This window comes from Salvelinus fontinalis, chromosome 5 (genome assembly GCF_029448725.1).
Source record: "Salvelinus fontinalis isolate EN_2023a chromosome 5, ASM2944872v1, whole genome shotgun sequence".
Classification (NCBI taxonomy): domain Eukaryota; kingdom Metazoa; phylum Chordata; class Actinopteri; order Salmoniformes; family Salmonidae; genus Salvelinus; species Salvelinus fontinalis.
In genome coordinates this window covers 1,677,892-1,699,461 of record NC_074669.1, presented here as the reverse complement: position 1 = coordinate 1,699,461, position 21,570 = coordinate 1,677,892, and the positions used below count along the sequence as shown (strand labels likewise).

The 21,570-nt window shown below is 36.3% G+C and overlaps 1 protein-coding gene across 1 annotated transcript in view; it reads left to right on the top strand.

Annotated features, from left to right (window-relative positions):
• Positions 1 to 21,570, top strand: part of LOC129856192 (patatin-like phospholipase domain-containing protein 2) — a 45,508-nt gene that overhangs the window by 17,404 nt on the left and 6,534 nt on the right. Inside the window, exons 7-8 of the mRNA XM_055924313.1 lie at positions 1,416 to 1,548; positions 21,403 to 21,513. Coding sequence (XP_055780288.1) covers positions 1,416 to 1,548; positions 21,403 to 21,513 — 244 coding nt within the window. The remainder of the gene's footprint in view (positions 1 to 1,415; positions 1,549 to 21,402; positions 21,514 to 21,570) is intronic.

Sequence of the window (21,570 nt, the reverse complement as noted above, 5' to 3'; positions counted from 1 at the left end):
TGAGGTGTCCTCTCTGTCTCCCTCTGTATTTATTGTGGTGTATTGTAGTCTATATGACTGTAGTGAGTTGTCCTCTCTGTCTCCCTCTGTATTTATTGTGGTGTATTGTAGTCTATATGACGTTAGTGAGGTGTCCTCTCTGTCTCCCTCTGTATTTATTGTGGTGTATTGTAGTCTATATGACGTTAGTGAGTTGTCCTCTCTGTCTCTCTCTGTATTTATTGTGGTGTATTGTAGTCTATATGACTGTAGTGAGGTGTCCTCTCTGTCTCCCTCTGTATTTATTGTGGTGTATTGTAGTCTATATGACTGTAGTGAGTTGTCCTCTCCGTCTCCCTCTGTATTTATTGTGGTGTATTGTAGTCTATATGACTGTAGTGAGGTGTCCTCTCTGTCTCCCTCTGTATTTATTGTGGTGTATTGTAGTCTATATGACTGTAGTGAGGTGTCCTCTCTGTCTCTCTCTGTATTTATTGTGGTGTATTGTAGTCTATATGACTGTAGTGAGGTGTCCTCTCTGTCTCCCTCTGTATTTATTGTGGTGTATTGTAGTCTATATGACTGGAGTGAGTTGTCCTCTCTGTCTCTCTCTGTATTTATTGTGGTGTATTGTAGTCTATATGACGTTAGTGAGTTGTCCTCTCTGTCTCCCTCTGTATTTATTGTGGTGTATTGTAGTCTATATGACTGTAGTGAGTTGTCCTCTCTGTCTCCCTCTGTATTTATTGTGGTGTATTGTAGTCTATATGACGTTAGTGAGTTGTCCTCTCTGTCTCCCTCTGTATTTATTGTGGTGTATTGTAGTCTATATGACTGTAGTGAGTTGTCCTCTCTGTCTCCCTCTGTATTTATTGTGGTGTATTGTAGTCTATATGACGTTAGTGAGGTGTCCTCTCTGTCTCTCTCTGTATTTATTGTGGTGTATTGTAGTCTAAATGACTGTAGTGAGTTGTCCTCTCCGTCTCCCTCTGTATTTATTGTGGTGTATTGTAGTCTATATGACGTTAGTGAGTTGTCCTCTCTGTCTCCCTCTGTATTTATTGTGGTGTATTGTAGTCTATATGACGTTAGTGAGGTGTCCTCTCTGTCTCCCTCTGTATTTATTGTGGTGTATTGTAGTCTATATGACTGTAGTGAGGTGTCCTCTCTGTCTCTCTCTGTATTTATTGTGGTGTATTGTAGTCTATATGACGTTAGTGAGGTGTCCTCTCTGTCTCCCTCTGTATTTATTGTGGTGTATTGTAGTCTATATGACTGTAGTGAGGTGTCCTCTCTGTCTCTCTCTGTATTTATTGTGGTGTATTGTAGTCTATATGACGTTAGTGAGGTGTCCTCTCTGTCTCCCTCTGTATTTATTGTGGTGTATTGTAGTCTATATGACGTTAGTGAGTTGTCCTCTCTGTCTCCCTCTGTAGCTCTGGTGGAAGCCTGCAAGGAGAGATACAGTCTGGGCCAGTCGCTAAGCAACCTGCTGCCAGTCAGGATGGCGACGGCTATGATGCTTCCATACACCCTTCCCCTGGAGTCTGCTCTATCTATGACTGTTAGGTAAGACTAGACCCTGGAGTCTTCACTGTCTATGACTGTTAGGTAAGACTCTCCGCTGGAGTCTGCTCTGTCTATGACTGTTAGGTTAGACTCTCCGCTGGAGTCTGCTCTGTCTATGACTGTTAGGTAAGACTAGACCCTGGAGTCTTCACTGTCTATGACTGTTAGGTAAGACTAGACCCTGGAGTCTGCTCTGTCTATGACTGTTAGGTAAGACTCTCCGCTGGAGTCTGCTCTGTCTATGACTGTTAGGTAAGACTCTCCGCTGGAGTCTGCTCTGTCTATGACTGTTAGGTAGAACTAGACCCTGGAGTCTGCTCTGTCTATGACTGTTAGGTAAGACTAGACCCTGGAGTCTGCTCTGTCTATGACTGTTAGGTAAGACTAGACCCTGGAGTCTGCTCTGTCTATGACTGTTAGGTAAGACTCTCCGCTGGAGTCTGCTCTGTCTATGACTGTTAGGTAAGACTAGACCCTGGAGTCTGCTCTGTCTATGACTGTTAGGTAAGACTAGACCCTGGAGTCTGCTCTGTCTATGACTGTTAGGTAAGACTCTCCGCTGGAGTCTGCTCTGTCTATGACTGTTAGGTAAGACTCTCCGCTGGAGTCTGCTCTGTCTATGACTGTTAGGTAAGACTCTCCGCTGGAGTCTGCTCTGTCTATGACTGTTAGGTAGAACTAGACCCTGGAGTCTGCTCTGTCTATGACTGTTAGGTAAGACTCTCCGCTGGAGTCTGCTCTGTCTATGACTGTTAGGTAAGACTCTCCGCTGGAGTCTGCTCTGTCTATGACTGTTAGGTAGAACTAGACCCTGGAGTCTGCTCTGTCTATGACTGTTAGGTAAGACTAGACCCTGGAGTCTGCTCTGTCTATGACTGTTAGGTAAGACTCTCCGCTGGAGTCTGCTCTGTCTATGACTGTTAGGTTAGACTCTCCGCTGGAGTCTGCTCTGTCTATGACTGTTAGGTAAGACTCTCCGCTGGAGTCTGCTCTGTCTATGACTGTTAGGTAGAACTAGACCCTGGAGTCTGCTCTGTCTATGACTGTTAGGTAAGACTCTCCGCTGGAGTCTGCTCTGTCAATGACTGTTAGGTAAGACTCTCCGCTGGAGTCTGCTCTGTCTATGACTGTTAGGTAGAACTAGACCCTGGAGTCTGCTCTGTCTATGACTGTTAGGTAAGACTAGACCCTGGAGTCTGCTCTGTCTATGACTGTTAGGTAAGACTAGACCCTGGAGTCTGCTCTGTCTATGACTGTTAGGTAAGACTAGACCCTGGAGTCTGCTCTGTCTATGACTTCTGGCCTGTCTCTTCTGTCAGACTGTTAGAGTGACTGTATTATTATATATTACTAATGGCCTGTCTCTTCTGTCAGACTGTTAGAGTGACTGTATTATTATATATTACTAATGGCCTGTCTCTGTCAGACAGTTAGAGTGGCTGTATTATTATATATTACTAATGGCCTGTCTCTTCTGTCAGACTGTTAGAGTGACTGTATTATTTTATATTACTAATGGCCTGTCTCTTCTGTCAGACTGTTAGAGTGACTGTATTATTATATATTACTAATGGCCTGTCTCTTCTGTCAGACTGTTAGAGTGACTGTATTATTATATATTACTAATGGCCTGTCTCTGTCAGACTGTTAGAGTGACTGTATTATTATATATTACTAATGGCCTCTCTCTGTCAGACTGTTAGAGTGACTGTATTATTATATATTACTAATGGCCTGTCTCTGTCAGACTGTTAGAGTGACTGTATTATTATATATTACTAATGGCCTGTCTCTGTCAGACTGTTAGAGTGACTGTAGTATTATATATTACTAATGGCCTGTCTCTTCTGTCAGACTGTTAGAGTGACTGTATTATTATATATTACTAATGGCCTGTCTCTGTCAGACTGTTAGAGTGACTGTATTATTATATATTACTAATGGCCTGTCTCTGTCAGACTGTTAGAGTGACTGTATTATTATATATTACTAATGGCCTCTCTTCTGTCAGACTGTTAGAGTGACTGTATTATTATATATTACTAATGGCCTGTCTCTGTCAGACTGTTAGAGTGACTGTATTACTATATATTACTAATGGCCTGTCTCTGTCAGACTGTTAGAGTGACTGTATTACTATATATTACTAATGGCCTGTCTCTTCTGTCAGACTGTTAGAGTGACTGTATTACTATATATTACTAATGGCCTGTCTCTGTCAGACTGTTAGAGTGACTGTATTATTATATATTACTAATGGCCTGTCTCTTCTGTCAGACTGTTAGAGTGACTGTATTACTATATATTACTAATGGCCTGTCTCTTCTGTCAGACTGTTAGAGTGACTGTATTACTATATATTACTAATGGCCTGTCTCTGTCAGACTGTTAGAGTGACTGTATTATTATATATTACTAATGGCCTGTCTCTGTCAGACTGTTAGAGTGACTGTATTATTATATATTACTAATGGCCTGTCTCTTCTGTCAGACTGTTAGAGTGACTGTAGTATTATATATTACTAATGGCCTGTCTCTGTCAGACTGTTAGAGTGACTGTATTATTATATATTACTAATGGCCTGTCTCTGTCAGACTGTTAGAGTGACTGTATTATTATATATTACTAATGGCCTGTCTCTGTCAGACTGTTAGAGTGACTGTATTATTATATATTACTAATGGCCTGTCTCTGTCAGACTGTTAGAGTGACTGTATTATTATATATTACTAATGGCCTGTCTCTGTCAGACTGTTAGAGTGACTGTATTATTATATATTACTAATGGCCTGTCTCTGTCAGACTGTTAGAGTGACTGTATTATTATATATTACTAATGGCCTGTCTCTGTCAGACTGTTAGAGTGACTGTATTATTATATATTACTAATGGCCTGTCTCTGTCAGACTGTTAGAGTGACTGTATTATTATATATTACTAGTGGCCTGTCTCTTCTGTCAGACTGTTAGAGTGACTGTATTATTATATATTACTAATGGCCTGTCTCTTCTGTCAGACTGTTAGAGTGGCTGTATTATTATATATTACTAATGGCCTGTCTCTGTCAGACTGTTAGAGTGACTGTATTATTATATATTACTAATGGCCTGTCTCTTCTGTCAGACTGTTAGAGTGACTGTATTATTATATATTACTAATGGCCTGTCTCTGTCAGACTGTTAGAGTGACTGTATTATTATATATTACTAATGGCCTGTCTCTTCTGTCAGACTGTTAGAGTGACTGTATTATTATATATTACTAATGGCCTGTCTCTTCTGTCAGACTGTTAGAGTGGCTGTATTATTATATATTACTAATGGCCTGTCTCTGTCAGACTGTTAGAGTGACTGTATTATTATATATTACTAATGGCCTGTCTCTTCTGTCAGACTGTTAGAGTGACTGTATTATTATATATTACTAATGGCCTGTCTCTGTCAGACAGTTAGAGTGACTGTATTATTATATACTACTAATGGCCTGTCTCTATCAGACTGTTAGAGTGACTGTATTATTATATATTACTAATGGCCTGTCTCTTCTGTCAGACTGTTAGAGTGACTGTATTATTATATATTACTAATGGCCTGTCTCTTCTGTCAGACTGTTAGAGTGACTGTATTATTATATATTACTAATGGCCTGTCTCTTCTGTCAGACTGTTAGAGTGACTGTATTATTATATATTACTAATGGCCTGTCTCTGTCAGACTGTTAGAGTGACTGTATTATTATATATTACTAATGGCCTGTCTCTGTCAGACTGTTAGAGTGACTGTATTATTATATATTACTAATGGCCTGTCTCTGTCAGACTGTTAGAGTGACTGTAGTATTATATATTACTAATGGCCTGTCTCTTCTGTCAGACTGTTAGAGTGACTGTATTATTATATATTACTAATGGCCTGTCTCTGTCAGACTGTTAGAGTGACTGTATTATTATATATTACTAATGGCCTGTCTCTTCTGTCAGACTGTTAGAGTGACTGTATTATTATATATTACTAATGGCCTGTCTCTGTCAGACTGTTAGAGTGACTGTATTATTATATATTACTAATGGCCTGTCTCTTCTGTCAGACTGTTAGAGTGACTGTATTATTATATATTACTAATGGCCTGTCTCTGTCAGACTGTTAGAGTGACTGTATTATTATATATTACTAATGGCCTGTCTCTGTCAGACTGTTAGAGTGACTGTATTATTATATATTACTAATGGCCTGTCTCTGTCAGACTGTTAGAGTGACTGTATTATTATATGTTACTAATGGCCTGTCTCTGTCAGACTGTTAGAGTGACTGTATTATTATATATTACTAATGGCCTGTCTCTTCTGTCAGACTGTTAGAGTGACTGTATTATTATATATTACTAATGGCCTGTCTCTGTCAGACTGTTAGAGTGACTGTATTATTATATACTACTAATGGCCTGTCTCTTCTGTCAGACTGTTAGAGTGACTGTATTATTATATATTACTAATGGCCTGTCTCTTCTGTCAGACTGTTAGAGTGACTGTATTATTATATACTACTAATGGCCTGTCTCTGTCAGACTGTTAGAGTGACTGTATTATTATATATTACTAATGGCCTGTCTCTGTCAGACTGTTAGAGTGACTGTATTATTATATATTACTAATGGCCTGTCTCTGTCAGACTGTTAGAGTGACTGTAGTATTATATATTACTAATGGCCTGTCTCTTCTGTCAGACTGTTAGAGTGACTGTATTATTATATATTACTAATGGCCTGTCTCTGTCAGACTGTTAGAGTGACTGTATTATTATATATTACTAATGGCCTGTCTCTGTCAGACTGTTAGAGTGACTGTATTATTATATATTACTAATGGCCTCTCTTCTGTCAGACTGTTAGAGTGACTGTATTATTATATATTACTAATGGCCTGTCTCTGTCAGACTGTTAGAGTGACTGTATTACTATATATTACTAATGGCCTGTCTCTGTCAGACTGTTAGAGTGACTGTATTACTATATATTACTAATGGCCTGTCTCTTCTGTCAGACTGTTAGAGTGACTGTATTACTATATATTACTAATGGCCTGTCTCTGTCAGACTGTTAGAGTGACTGTATTATTATATATTACTAATGGCCTGTCTCTTCTGTCAGACTGTTAGAGTGACTGTATTACTATATATTACTAATGGCCTGTCTCTTCTGTCAGACTGTTAGAGTGACTGTATTACTATATATTACTAATGGCCTGTCTCTGTCAGACTGTTAGAGTGACTGTATTATTATATATTACTAATGGCCTGTCTCTGTCAGACTGTTAGAGTGACTGTATTATTATATATTACTAATGGCCTGTCTCTTCTGTCAGACTGTTAGAGTGACTGTAGTATTATATATTACTAATGGCCTGTCTCTGTCAGACTGTTAGAGTGACTGTATTATTATATATTACTAATGGCCTGTCTCTGTCAGACTGTTAGAGTGACTGTATTATTATATATTACTAATGGCCTGTCTCTGTCAGACTGTTAGAGTGACTGTATTATTATATATTACTAATGGCCTGTCTCTGTCAGACTGTTAGAGTGACTGTATTATTATATATTACTAATGGCCTGTCTCTGTCAGACTGTTAGAGTGACTGTATTATTATATATTACTAATGGCCTGTCTCTGTCAGACTGTTAGAGTGACTGTATTATTATATATTACTAATGGCCTGTCTCTGTCAGACTGTTAGAGTGACTGTATTATTATATATTACTAATGGCCTGTCTCTGTCAGACTGTTAGAGTGACTGTATTATTATATATTACTAATGGCCTGTCTCTGTCAGACTGTTAGAGTGACTGTATTATTATATATTACTAATGGCCTGTCTCTTCTGTCAGACTGTTAGAGTGACTGTATTATTATATATTACTAATGGCCTGTCTCTTCTGTCAGACTGTTAGAGTGACTGTATTATTATATATTACTAATGGCCTGTCTCTGTCAGACTGTTAGAGTGACTGTATTATTATATATTACTAATGGCCTGTCTCTTCTGTCAGACTGTTAGAGTGACTGTATTATTATATATTACTAATGGCCTGTCTCTGTCAGACTGTTAGAGTGACTGTATTATTATATATTACTAATGGCCTGTCTCTTCTGTCAGACTGTTAGAGTGACTGTATTATTATATATTACTAATGGCCTGTCTCTTCTGTCAGACTGTTAGAGTGACTGTATTATTATATATTACTAATGGCCTGTCTCTGTCAGACTGTTAGAGTGACTGTATTATTATATATTACTAATGGCCTGTCTCTTCTGTCAGACTGTTAGAGTGACTGTATTATTATATATTACTAATGGCCTGTCTCTGTCAGACTGTTAGAGTGACTGTATTATTATATATTACTAATGGCCTGTCTCTGTCAGACTGTTAGAGTGACTGTATTATTATATATTACTAATGGCCTGTCTCTTCTGTCAGACTGTTAGAGTGACTGTATTATTATATATTACTAATGGCCTGTCTCTGTCAGACTGTTAGAGTGACTGTATTATTATATATTACTAATGGCCTGTCTCTTCTGTCAGACTGTTAGAGTGACTGTATTATTATATATTACTAATGGCCTGTCTCTGTCAGACTGTTAGAGTGACTGTATTATTATATATTACTAATGGCCTGTCTCTGTCAGACTGTTAGAGTGACTGTATTATTATATATTACTAATGGCCTGTCTCTGTCAGACTGTTAGAGTGACTGTATTATTATATATTACTAATGGCCTGTCTCTGTCAGACTGTTAGAGTGACTGTATTATTATATATTACTAATGGCCTGTCTCTGTCAGACTGTTAGAGTGACTGTATTATTATATATTACTAATGGCCTGTCTCTTCTGTCAGACTGTTAGAGTGACTGTATTATTATATATTACTAATGGCCTGTCTCTGTCAGACTGTTAGAGTGACTGTATTATTATATATTACTAATGGCCTGTCTCTTCTGTCAGACTGTTAGAGTGACTGTATTATTATATATTACTAATGGCCTGTCTCTGTCAGACTGTTAGAGTGACTGTATTATTATATATTACTAATGGCCTGTCTCTTCTGTCAGACTGTTAGAGTGACTGTATTATTATATATTACTAATGGCCTGTCTCTGTCAGACTGTTAGAGTGACTGTATTATTATATATTACTAATGGCCTGTCTCTGTCAGACTGTTAGAGTGACTGTATTATTATATATTACTAATGGCCTGTCTCTTCTGTCAGACTGTTAGAGTGACTGTATTATTATATATTACTAATGGCCTGTCTCTGTCAGACTGTTAGAGTGACTGTATTATTATATATTACTAATGGCCTGTCTCTTCTGTCAGACTGTTAGAGTGACTGTATTATTATATATTACTAATGGCCTGTCTCTGTCAGACTGTTAGAGTGACTGTATTATTATATATTACTAATGGCCTGTCTCTGTCAGACTGTTAGAGTGACTGTATTATTATATATTACTAATGGCCTGTCTCTTCTGTCAGACTGTTAGAGTGACTGTATTATTATATATTACTAATGGCCTGTCTCTGTCAGACTGTTAGAGTGACTGTATTATTATATATTACTAATGGCCTGTCTCTGTCAGACTGTTAGAGTGACTGTATTATTATATATTACTAATGGCCTGTCTCTGTCAGACTGTTAGAGTGACTGTATTATTATATATTACTAATGGCCTGTCTCTGTCAGACTGTTAGAGTGACTGTATTATTATATATTACTAATGGCCTGTCTCTGTCAGACTGTTAGAGTGACTGTATTATTATATATTACTAATGGCCTGTCTCTGTCAGACTGTTAGAGTGACTGTATTATTATATATTACTAATGGCCTGTCTCTGTCAGACTGTTAGAGTGACTGTATTATTATATATTACTAATGGCCTGTCTCTGTCAGACTGTTAGAGTGACTGTATTATTATATATTACTAATGGCCTGTCTCTGTCAGACTGTTAGAGTGACTGTATTATTATATATTACTAATGGCCTGTCTCTGTCAGACTGTTAGAGTGACTGTATTATTATATATTACTAATGGCCTGTCTCTGTCAGACTGTTAGAGTGACTGTATTATTATATATTACTAATGGCCTGTCTCTGTCAGACTGTTAGAGTGACTGTATTATTATATATTACTAATGGCCTGTCTCTGTCAGACTGTTAGAGTGACTGTATTATTATATATTACTAATGGCCTGTCTCTGTCAGACTGTTAGAGTGACTGTATTATTATATATTACTAATGGCCTGTCTCTGTCAGACTGTTAGAGTGACTGTATTATTATATATTACTAATGGCCTGTCTCTGTCAGACTGTTAGAGTGACTGTATTATTATATATTACTAATGGCCTGTCTCTGTCAGACTGTTAGAGTGACTGTATTATTATATATTACTAATGGCCTGTCTCTGTCAGACTGTTAGAGTGACTGTATTATTATATATTACTAATGGCCTGTCTCTGTCAGACTGTTAGAGTGACTGTATTATTATATATTACTAATGGCCTGTCTCTGTCAGACTGTTAGAGTGACTGTATTATTATATATTACTAATGGCCTGTCTCTTCTGTCAGACTGTTAGAGTGACTGTATTATTATATATTACTAATGGCCTGTCTCTGTCAGACTGTTAGAGTGACTGTATTATTATATATTACTAATGGCCTGTCTCTGTCAGACTGTTAGAGTGACTGTATTATTATATATTACTAATGGCCTGTCTCTGTCAGACTGTTAGAGTGACTGTATTATTATATATTACTAATGGCCTGTCTCTGTCAGACTGTTAGAGTGACTGTATTATTATATATTACTAATGGCCTGTCTCTGTCAGACTGTTAGAGTGACTGTATTATTATATATTACTAATGGCCTGTCTCTGTCAGACTGTTAGAGTGACTGTATTATTATATATTACTAATGGCCTGTCTCTCTGTCAGACTGTTAGAGTGACTGTATTATTATATATTACTAATGGCCTGTCTCTGTCAGACTGTTAGAGTGACTGTATTATTATATATTACTAATGGCCTGTCTCTGTCAGACTGTTAGAGTGACTGTATTATTATATATTACTAATGGCCTGTCTCTGTCAGACTGTTAGAGTGACTGTATTATTATATATTACTAATGGCCTGTCTCTGTCAGACTGTTAGAGTGACTGTATTATTATATATTACTAATGGCCTGTCTCTGTCAGACTGTTAGAGTGACTGTATTATTATATATTACTAATGGCCTGTCTCTGTCAGACTGTTAGAGTGACTGTATTATTATATATTACTAATGGCCTGTCTCTGTCAGACTGTTAGAGTGACTGTATTATTATATATTACTAATGGCCTGTCTCTGTCAGACTGTTAGAGTGACTGTATTATTATATATTACTAATGGCCTGTCTCTGTCAGACTGTTAGAGTGACTGTATTATTATATATTACTAATGGCCTGTCTCTTTGTCAGACTGTTAGAGTGACTGTATTATTATATATTACTAATGGCCTGTCTCTGTCAGACTGTTAGAGTGACTGTATTATTATATATTACTAATGGCCTGTCTCTGTCAGACTGTTAGAGTGACTGTATTATTATATATTACTAATGGCCTGTCTCTGTCAGACTGTTAGAGTGACTGTATTATTATATATTACTAATGGCCTGTCTCTGTCAGACTGTTAGAGTGACTGTATTATTATATATTACTAATGGCCTGTCTCTGTCAGACTGTTAGAGTGACTGTATTATTATATATTACTAATGGCCTGTCTCTGTCAGACTGTTAGAGTGACTGTATTATTATATATTACTAATGGCCTGTCTCTGTCAGACTGTTAGAGTGACTGTATTATTATATATTACTAATGGCCTGTCTCTGTCAGACTGTTAGAGTGACTGTATTATTATATATTACTAATGGCCTGTCTCTGTCAGACTGTTAGAGTGACTGTATTATTATATATTACTAATGGCCTGTCTCTGTCAGACTGTTAGAGTGACTGTATTATTATATATTACTAATGGCCTGTCTCTGTCAGACTGTTAGAGTGACTGTATTATTATATATTACTAATGGCCTGTCTCTGTCAGACTGTTAGAGTGACTGTATTATTATATATTACTAATGGCCTGTCTCTGTCAGACTGTTAGAGTGACTGTATTATTATATATTACTAATGGCCTGTCTCTGTCAGACTGTTAGAGTGACTGTATTATTATATATTACTAATGGCCTGTCTCTGTCAGACTGTTAGAGTGACTGTATTATTATATATTACTAATGGCCTGTCTCTGTCAGACTGTTAGAGTGACTGTATTATTATATATTACTAATGGCCTGTCTCTGTCAGACTGTTAGAGTGACTGTATTATTATATATTACTAATGGCCTGTCTCTGTCAGACTGTTAGAGTGACTGTATTATTATATATTACTAATGGCCTGTCTCTGTCAGACTGTTAGAGTGACTGTATTATTATATATTACTAATGGCCTGTCTCTGTCAGACTGTTAGAGTGACTGTATTATTATATATTACTAATGGCCTGTCTCTGTCAGACTGTTAGAGTGACTGTATTATTATATATTACTAATGGCCTGTCTCTGTCAGACTGTTAGAGTGACTGTATTATTATATATTACTAATGGCCTGTCTCTGTCAGACTGTTAGAGTGACTGTATTATTATATATTACTAATGGCCTGTCTCTGTCAGACTGTTAGAGTGACTGTATTATTATATATTACTAATGGCCTGTCTCTGTCAGACTGTTAGAGTGACTGTATTATTATATATTACTAATGGCCTGTCTCTGTCAGACTGTTAGAGTGACTGTATTATTATATATTACTAATGGCCTGTCTCTGTCAGACTGTTAGAGTGACTGTATTATTATATATTACTAATGGCCTGTCTCTGTCAGACTGTTAGAGTGACTGTATTATTATATATTACTAATGGCCTGTCTCTCTGTCAGACTGTTAGAGTGACTGTATTATTATATATTACTAATGGCCTGTCTCTGTCAGACTGTTAGAGTGACTGTATTATTATATATTACTAATGGCCTGTCTCTGTCAGACTGTTAGAGTGACTGTATTATTATATATTACTAATGGCCTGTCTCTGTCAGACTGTTAGAGTGACTGTATTATTATATATTACTAATGGCCTGTCTCTCTGTCAGACTGTTAGAGTGACTGTATTATTATATATTACTAATGGCCTGTCTCTGTCAGACTGTTAGAGTGACTGTATTATTATATATTACTAATGGCCTGTCTCTGTCAGACTGTTAGAGTGACTGTATTATTATATATTACTAATGGCCTGTCTCTGTCAGACTGTTAGAGTGACTGTATTATTATATATTACTAATGGCCTGTCTCTGTCAGACTGTTAGAGTGACTGTATTATTATATATTACTAATGGCCTGTCTCTGTCAGACTGTTAGAGTGACTGTATTATTATATATTACTAATGGCCTGTCTCTTCTGTCAGACTGTTAGAGTGACTGTATTATTATATATTACTAATGGCCTGTCTCTGTCAGACTGTTAGAGTGACTGTATTATTATATATTACTAATGGCCTGTCTCTGTCAGACTGTTAGAGTGACTGTATTATTATATATTACTAATGGCCTGTCTCTGTCAGACTGTTAGAGTGACTGTATTATTATATATTACTAATGGCCTGTCTCTGTCAGACTGTTAGAGTGACTGTATTATTATATATTACTAATGGCCTGTCTCTGTCAGACTGTTAGAGTGACTGTATTATTATATATTACTAATGGCCTGTCTCTTCTGTCAGACTGTTAGAGTGACTGTATTATTATATATTACTAATGGCCTGTCTCTGTCAGACTGTTAGAGTGACTGTATTATTATATATTACTAATGGCCTGTCTCTGTCAGACTGTTAGAGTGACTGTATTATTATATATTACTAATGGCCTGTCTCTGTCAGACTGTTAGAGTGACTGTATTATTATATATTACTAATGGCCTGTCTCTGTCAGACTGTTAGAGTGACTGTATTATTATATATTACTAATGGCCTGTCTCTGTCAGACTGTTAGAGTGACTGTATTATTATATATTACTAATGGCCTGTCTCTATCAGACTGTTAGAGTGACTGTATTATTATATATTACTAATGGCCTGTCTCTTCTGTCAGACTGTTAGAGTGACTGTATTATTATATATTACTAATGGCCTGTCTCTGTCAGACTGTTAGAGTGACTGTATTATTATATATTACTAATGGCCTGTCTCTAGTCAGACTGTTAGAGTGACTGTATTATTATATATTACTAATGGCCTGTCTCTGTCAGACTGTTAGAGTGACTGTATTATTATATATTACTAATGGCCTGTCTCTGTCAGACTGTTAGAGTGACTGTATTATTATATATTACTAATGGCCTGTCTCTGTCAGACTGTTAGAGTGACTGTATTATTATATATTACTAATGGCCTGTCTCTGTCAGACTGTTAGAGTGACTGTATTATTATATATTACTAATGGCCTGTCTCTGTCAGACTGTTAGAGTGACTGTATTATTATATATTACTAATGGCCTGTCTCTGTCAGACTGTTAGAGTGACTGTATTATTATATATTACTAATGGCCTGTCTCTCTGTCAGACTGTTAGAGTGACTGTATTATTATATATTACTAATGGCCTGTCTCTGTCAGACTGTTAGAGTGACTGTATTATTATATATTACTAATGGCCTGTCTCTTCTGTCAGACTGTTAGAGTGACTGTATTATTATATATTACTAATGGCCTGTCTCTGTCAGACTGTTAGAGTGACTGTATTATTATATATTACTAATGGCCTGTCTCTGTCAGACTGTTAGAGTGACTGTATTATTATATATTACTAATGGCCTGTCTCTGTCAGACTGTTAGAGTGACTGTATTATTATATATTACTAATGGCCTGTCTCTGTCAGACTGTTAGAGTGACTGTATTATTATATATTACTAATGGCCTGTCTCTGTCAGACTGTTAGAGTGACTGTATTATTATATATTACTAATGGCCTGTCTCTGTCAGACTGTTAGAGTGACTGTATTATTATATATTACTAATGGCCTGTCTCTGTCAGACTGTTAGAGTGACTGTATTATTATATATTACTAATGGCCTGTCTCTGTCAGACTGTTAGAGTGACTGTATTATTATATATTACTAATGGCCTGTCTCTTCTGTCAGACTGTTAGAGTGACTGTATTATTATATATTACTAATGGCCTGTCTCTGTCAGACTGTTAGAGTGACTGTATTATTATATATTACTAATGGCCTGTCTCTTCTGTCAGACTGTTAGAGTGACTGTATTATTATATATTACTAATGGCCTGTCTCTGTCAGACTGTTAGAGTGACTGTATTATTATATATTACTAATGGCCTGTCTCTCTGTCAGACTGTTAGAGTGACTGTATTATTATATATTACTAATGGCCTGTCTCTGTCAGACTGTTAGAGTGACTGTATTATTATATATTACTAATGGCCTGTCTCTTCTGTCAGACTGTTAGAGTGACTGTATTATTATATATTACTAATGGCCTGTCTCTGTCAGACTGTTAGAGTGACTGTATTATTATATATTACTAATGGCCTGTCTCTGTCAGACTGTTAGAGTGACTGTATTATTATATATTACTAATGGCCTGTCTCTGTCAGACTGTTAGAGTGACTGTATTATTATATATTACTAATGGCCTGTCTCTTCTGTCAGACTGTTAGAGTGACTGTATTATTATATATTACTAATGGCCTGTCTCTGTCAGACTGTTAGAGTGACTGTATTATTATATATTACTAATGGCCTGTCTCTGTCAGACTGTTAGAGTGACTGTATTATTATATATTACTAATGGCCTGTCTCTGTCAGACTGTTAGAGTGACTGTATTATTATATATTACTAATGGCCTGTCTCTGTCAGACTGTTAGAGTGACTGTATTATTATATATTACTAATGGCCTGTCTCTGTCAGACTGTTAGAGTGACTGTATTATTATATATTACTAATGGCCTGTCTCTGTCAGACTGTTAGAGTGACTGTATTATTATATATTACTAATGGCCTGTCTCTGTCAGACTGTTAGAGTGACTGTATTATTATATATTACTAATGGCCTGTCTCTGTCAGACTGTTAGAGTGACTGTATTATTATATATTACTAATGGCCTGTCTCTGTCAGACTGTTAGAGTGACTGTATTATTATATATTACTAATGGCCTGTCTCTGTCAGACTGTTAGAGTGACTGTATTATTATATATTACTAATGGCCTGTCTCTGTCAGACTGTTAGAGTGACTGTATTATTATATATTACTAATGGCCTGTCTCTGTCAGACTGTTAGAGTGACTGTATTATTATATATTACTAATGGCCTGTCTCTGTCAGACTGTTAGAGTGACTGTATTATTATATATTACTAATGGCCTGTCTCTTGTCAGACTGTTAGAGTGACTGTATTATTATATATTACTAATGGCCTGTCTCTGTCAGACTGTTAGAGTGACTGTATTATTATATATTACTAATGGCCTGTCTCTGTCAGACTGTTAGAGTGACTGTATTATTATATATTACTAATGGCCTGTCTCTCTGTCAGACTGTTAGAGTGACTGTATTATTATATATTACTAATGGCCTGTCTCTGTCAGACTGTTAGAGTGACTGTATTATTATATATTACTAATGGCCTGTCTCTTCTGTCAGACTGTTAGAGTGACTGTATTATTATATATTACTAATGGCCTGTCTCTGTCAGACTGTTAGAGTGACTGTATTATTATATATTACTAATGGCCTGTCTCTGTCAGACTGTTAGAGTGACTGTATTATTATATATTACTAATGGCCTGTCTCTGTCAGACTGTTAGAGTGACTGTATTATTATATATTACTAATGGCCTGTCTCTTCTGTCAGACTGTTAGAGTGACTGTATTATTATATATTACTAATGGCCTGTCTCTGTCAGACTGTTAGAGTGACTGTATTATTATATATTACTAATGGCCTGTCTCTGTCAGACTGTTAGAGTGACTGTATTATTATATATTACTAATGGCCTGTCTCTGTCAGACTGTTAGAGTGACTGTATTATTATATATTACTAATGGCCTGTCTCTGTCAGACTGTTAGAGTGACTGTATTATTATATATTACTAATGGCCTGTCTCTGTCAGACTGTTAGAGTGACTGTATTATTATATATTACTAATGGCCTGTCTCTGTCAGACTGTTAGAGTGACTGTATTATTATATATTACTAATGGCCTGTCTCTGTCAGACTGTTAGAGTGACTGTATTATTATATATTACTAATGGCCTGTCTCTGTCAGACTGTTAGAGTGACTGTATTATTATATATTACTAATGGCCTGTCTCTGTCAGACTGTTAGAGTGACTGTATTATTATATATTACTAATGGCCTGTCTCTGTCAGACTGTTAGAGTGACTGTATTATTATATATTACTAATGGCCTGTCTCTGTCAGACTGTTAGAGTGACTGTATTATTATATATTACTAATGGCCTGTCTCTGTCAGACTGTTAGAGTGACTGTATTATTATATATTACTAATGGCCTGTCTCTGTCAGACTGTTAGAGTGACTGTATTATTATATATTACTAATGGCCTGTCTCTGTCAGACTGTTAGAGTGACTGTATTATTATATATTACTAATGGCCTGTCTCTGTCAGACTGTTAGAGTGACTGTATTATTATATATTACTAATGGCCTGTCTCTGTCAGACTGTTAGAGTGACTGTATTATTATATATTACTAATGGCCTGTCTCATTCAGACTGTTAGAGTGACTGTATTATTATATATTACTAATGGCCTGTCTCTGTCAGACTGTTAGAGTGACTGTATTATTATATATTACTAATGGCCTGTCTCTTTTGTCAGACTGTTAGAGTGACTGTATTATTATATATGACTAATGGCCTGTCTCTGTCAGACTGTTAGAGTGACTGTATTATTATATATTACTAATGGCCTATCTCTATCAGACTGTTAGAGTGACTGTAGTATTATATATTACTAATGGCCTGTCTCTGTCAGACTGTTAGAGTGACTGTATTATTATATATTACTAATGGCCTGTCTCTGTCAGACTGTTAGAGTGACTGTAGTATTATATATTACTAATGGCCTGTCTCTGTCAGACTGTTAGAGTGACTGTATTATTATATATTACTAATGGCCTGTCTCTGTCAGACTGTTAGAGTGACTGTATTATTATATGTTACTAATGGCCTGTCTCTGTCAGACTGTTAGAGTGACTGTATTATTATATATTACTAATGGCCTGTCTCTGTCAGACTGTTAGAGTGACTGTAGTATTATATATTACTAATGGCCTGTCTCTTCTGTCAGACTGTTAGAGTGACTGTAGTATTATATATTACTAATTGCCTGTCTCTGTCAGACTGTTAGAGTGACTGTATTATTATATATTACTAATGGCCTGTCTCTTCTGTCAGACTGTTAGAGTGACTGTATTATTATATATTACTAATGGCCTGTCTCTACTGTCAGACTGTTAGAGTGACTGTATTATTATATATTACTAATGGCCTGTCTCTACTGTCAGACTGTTAGAGTGACTGTATTATTATATATTACTAATGGCCTGTCTCTGTCAGACAGTTAGAGTGACTGTATTATTATATATTACTAATGGCCTGTCTCTTCTGTCAGACTGTTAGAGTGACTGTATTATTATATATTACTAATGGCCTGTCTCTGTCAGACTGTTAGAGTGACTGTATTATTATATATTACTAATGGCCTGTCTCTGTCAGACTGTTAGAGTGACTGTATTATTATATATTACTAATGGCCTGTCTCTGTCAGACTGTTAGAGTGACTGTATTATTATATATTACTAATGGCCTGTCTCTATCAGACTGTTAGAGTGACTGTATTATTATATATTACTAATGGCCTGTCTCTGTCAGACTGTTAGAGTGACTGTATTATTATATATTACTAATGGCCTGTCTCTGTCAGACTGTTAGAGTGACTGTATTATTATATATTACTAATGGCCTGTCTCTTCTGTCAGACTGTTAGAGTGACTGTATTATTATATATTACTAATGGCCTGTCTCTTCTGTCAGACTGTTAGAGTGACTGTATTATTATATATTACTAATGGCCTGTCTCTTCTGTCAGACTGTTAGAGTGACTGTATTATTATATATTACTAATGGCCTGTCTCTTCTGTCAGACTGTTAGAGTGACTGTATTATTATATATTACTAATGGCCTGTCTCTTCTGTCAGACTGTTAGAGTGACTGTATTATTTTATATTACTAATGGCCTGTCTCTTCTGTCAGACTGTTAGAGTGACTGTATTATTATATATTACTAATGGCCTGTCTCTTCTGTCAGACTGTTAGAGTGACTGTATTATTATATATTACTAATGGCCTGTCTCTGTCAGACTGTTAGAGTGACTGTATTACTATATATTACTAATGGCCTGTCTCTTCTGTCAGACTGTTAGAGTGACTGTATTATTATATATTACTAATGGCCTGTCTCTTCTGTCAGACTGTTAGAGTGACTGTATTATTATATATTACTAATGGCCTGTCTCTTCTGTCAGACTGTTAGAGTGGCTGTACTATTATATGTTACTAATGGCCTGTCTCTGTCAGACTGTTAGAGTGACTGTATTATTATATATTACTAATGGCCTGTCTCTGTCAGACTGTTAGAGTGACTGTATTATTATATATTACTAATGGCCTGTCTCTTCTGTCAGACAGTTAGAGTGACTGTATTATTATATGTTACTAATGGCCTGTCTCTTCTGTCAGACTGTTAGAGTGACTGTATTATTATATATTACTAATGGCCTGTCTCTGTCAGACAGTTAGAGTGACTGTATTATTATATGTTACTAATGGCCTGTCTCTTCTGTCAGACTGTTAGAGTGACTGTATTATTATATATTACTAATGGCCTGTCTCTGTCAGACTGTTAGAGTGACTGTATTATTATATATTACTAATGGCCTGTCTCTTCTGTCAGACTGTTAGAGTGACTGTATTATTATTTATTACTAATGGCCTGTCTCTTCTGTCAGACTGTTAGAGTGACTGTATTATTATATATTACTAATGGCCTGTCTCTTCTGTCAGACTGTTAGAGTGACTGTATTATTATATATTACTAATGGCCTGTCTCTGTCAGACTGTTAGAGTGACTGTATTATTATATATTACTAATGGCCTGTCTCTGTCAGACTGTTAGAGTGACTGTATTATTATATGTTACTAATGGCCTGTCTCATCTGTCAGACTGTTAGAGTGACTGTATTACTATATATTACTAATGGCCTGTCTCTGTCAGACTGTTAGAGTGACTGTATTATTATATATTACTAATGGCCTGTCTCTGTCAGACTGTTAGAGTGACTGTAGTATTATATATTACTAATGGCCTGTCTCTGTCAGACTGTTAGAGTGACTGTATTATTATATATTACCAATGGCCTGTCTCATCTGTCAGACTGTTAGAGTGACTGTATTACTATATATTACTAATGGCCTGTCTCTTCTGTCAGACTGTTAGAGTGACTGTATTACTATATATTACTAATGGCCTGTCTCTTCTGTCAGACTGTTAGAGTGACTGTATTACTATATATTACTAATGGCCTGTCTCTGTCAGACTGTTAGAGTGACTGTATTATTATATATTACTAATGGCCTGTCTCTGTCAGACTGTTAGAGTGACTGTATTATTATATATTACTAATGGCCTGTCTCTGTCAGACTGTTAGAGTGACTGTATTATTATATGTTACTAATGGCCTGTCTCTGTCAGACTGTTAGAGTGACTGTATTATTATATATTACTAATGGCCTGTCTCTTCTGTCAGACTGTTAGAGTGACTGTATTATTATATATTACTAATGGCCTGTCTCTGTCAGACTGTTAGAGTGACTGTATTATTATATATTACTAATGGCCTGTCTCTGTCAGACTGTTAGAGTGACTGTATTATTATATATTACTAATGGCCTGTCTCTGTCAGACTGTTAGAGTGACTGTATTATTATATATTACTAATGGCCTGTCTCTTCTGTCAGACTGTTAGTGACTGTATTATTATATATTACTAATGGCCTGTCTCTGTCAGACTGTTAGAGTGACTGTAGTATTATATATTACTAATGGCCTGTCTCTGTCAGACTGTTAGAGTGACTGTATTATTATATATTACTAATGGCCTGTCTCTTCTGTCAGACTGTTAGAGTGACTGTAGTATTATATATTACTAATGGCCTGTCTCTGTCAGACTGTTAGAGTGACTGTATTACTATATATTACTAATGGCCTGTCTCTTCTGTCAGACTGTTAGAGTGACTGTATTACTATATATTACTAATGGCCTGTCTCTGTCAGACTGTTAGAGTGACTGTATTATTATATATTACTAATGGCCTGTCTCTTCTGTCAGACTGTTAGAGTGACTGTATTACTATATATTACTAATGGCCTGTCTCTTCTGTCAGACTGTTAGAGTGACTGTATTACTATATATTACTAATGGCCTGTCTCTTCTGTCAGACTGTTAGAGTGACTGTATTACTATATATTACTAATGGCCTGTCTCTTCTGTCAGACTGTTAGAGTGACTGTATTATTATATATTACTAATGGCCTGTCTCTGTCAGACTGTTAGAGTGACTGTATTATTATATATTACTAATGGCCTGTCTCTTCTGTCAGACTGTTAGAGTGGCTGCCTGATGTTCAGGAGGATGTGGGATGGATCAGGGAGCAGGTCGTTAAGGTGTTGCAGTGTGCTGTGAACCGGGCCACCAAGACTGTCTCTGCAAAGTAAGGATTCAGACACACAAACAAACAGACAGAAATAGACAGAAATAGACAGACAGA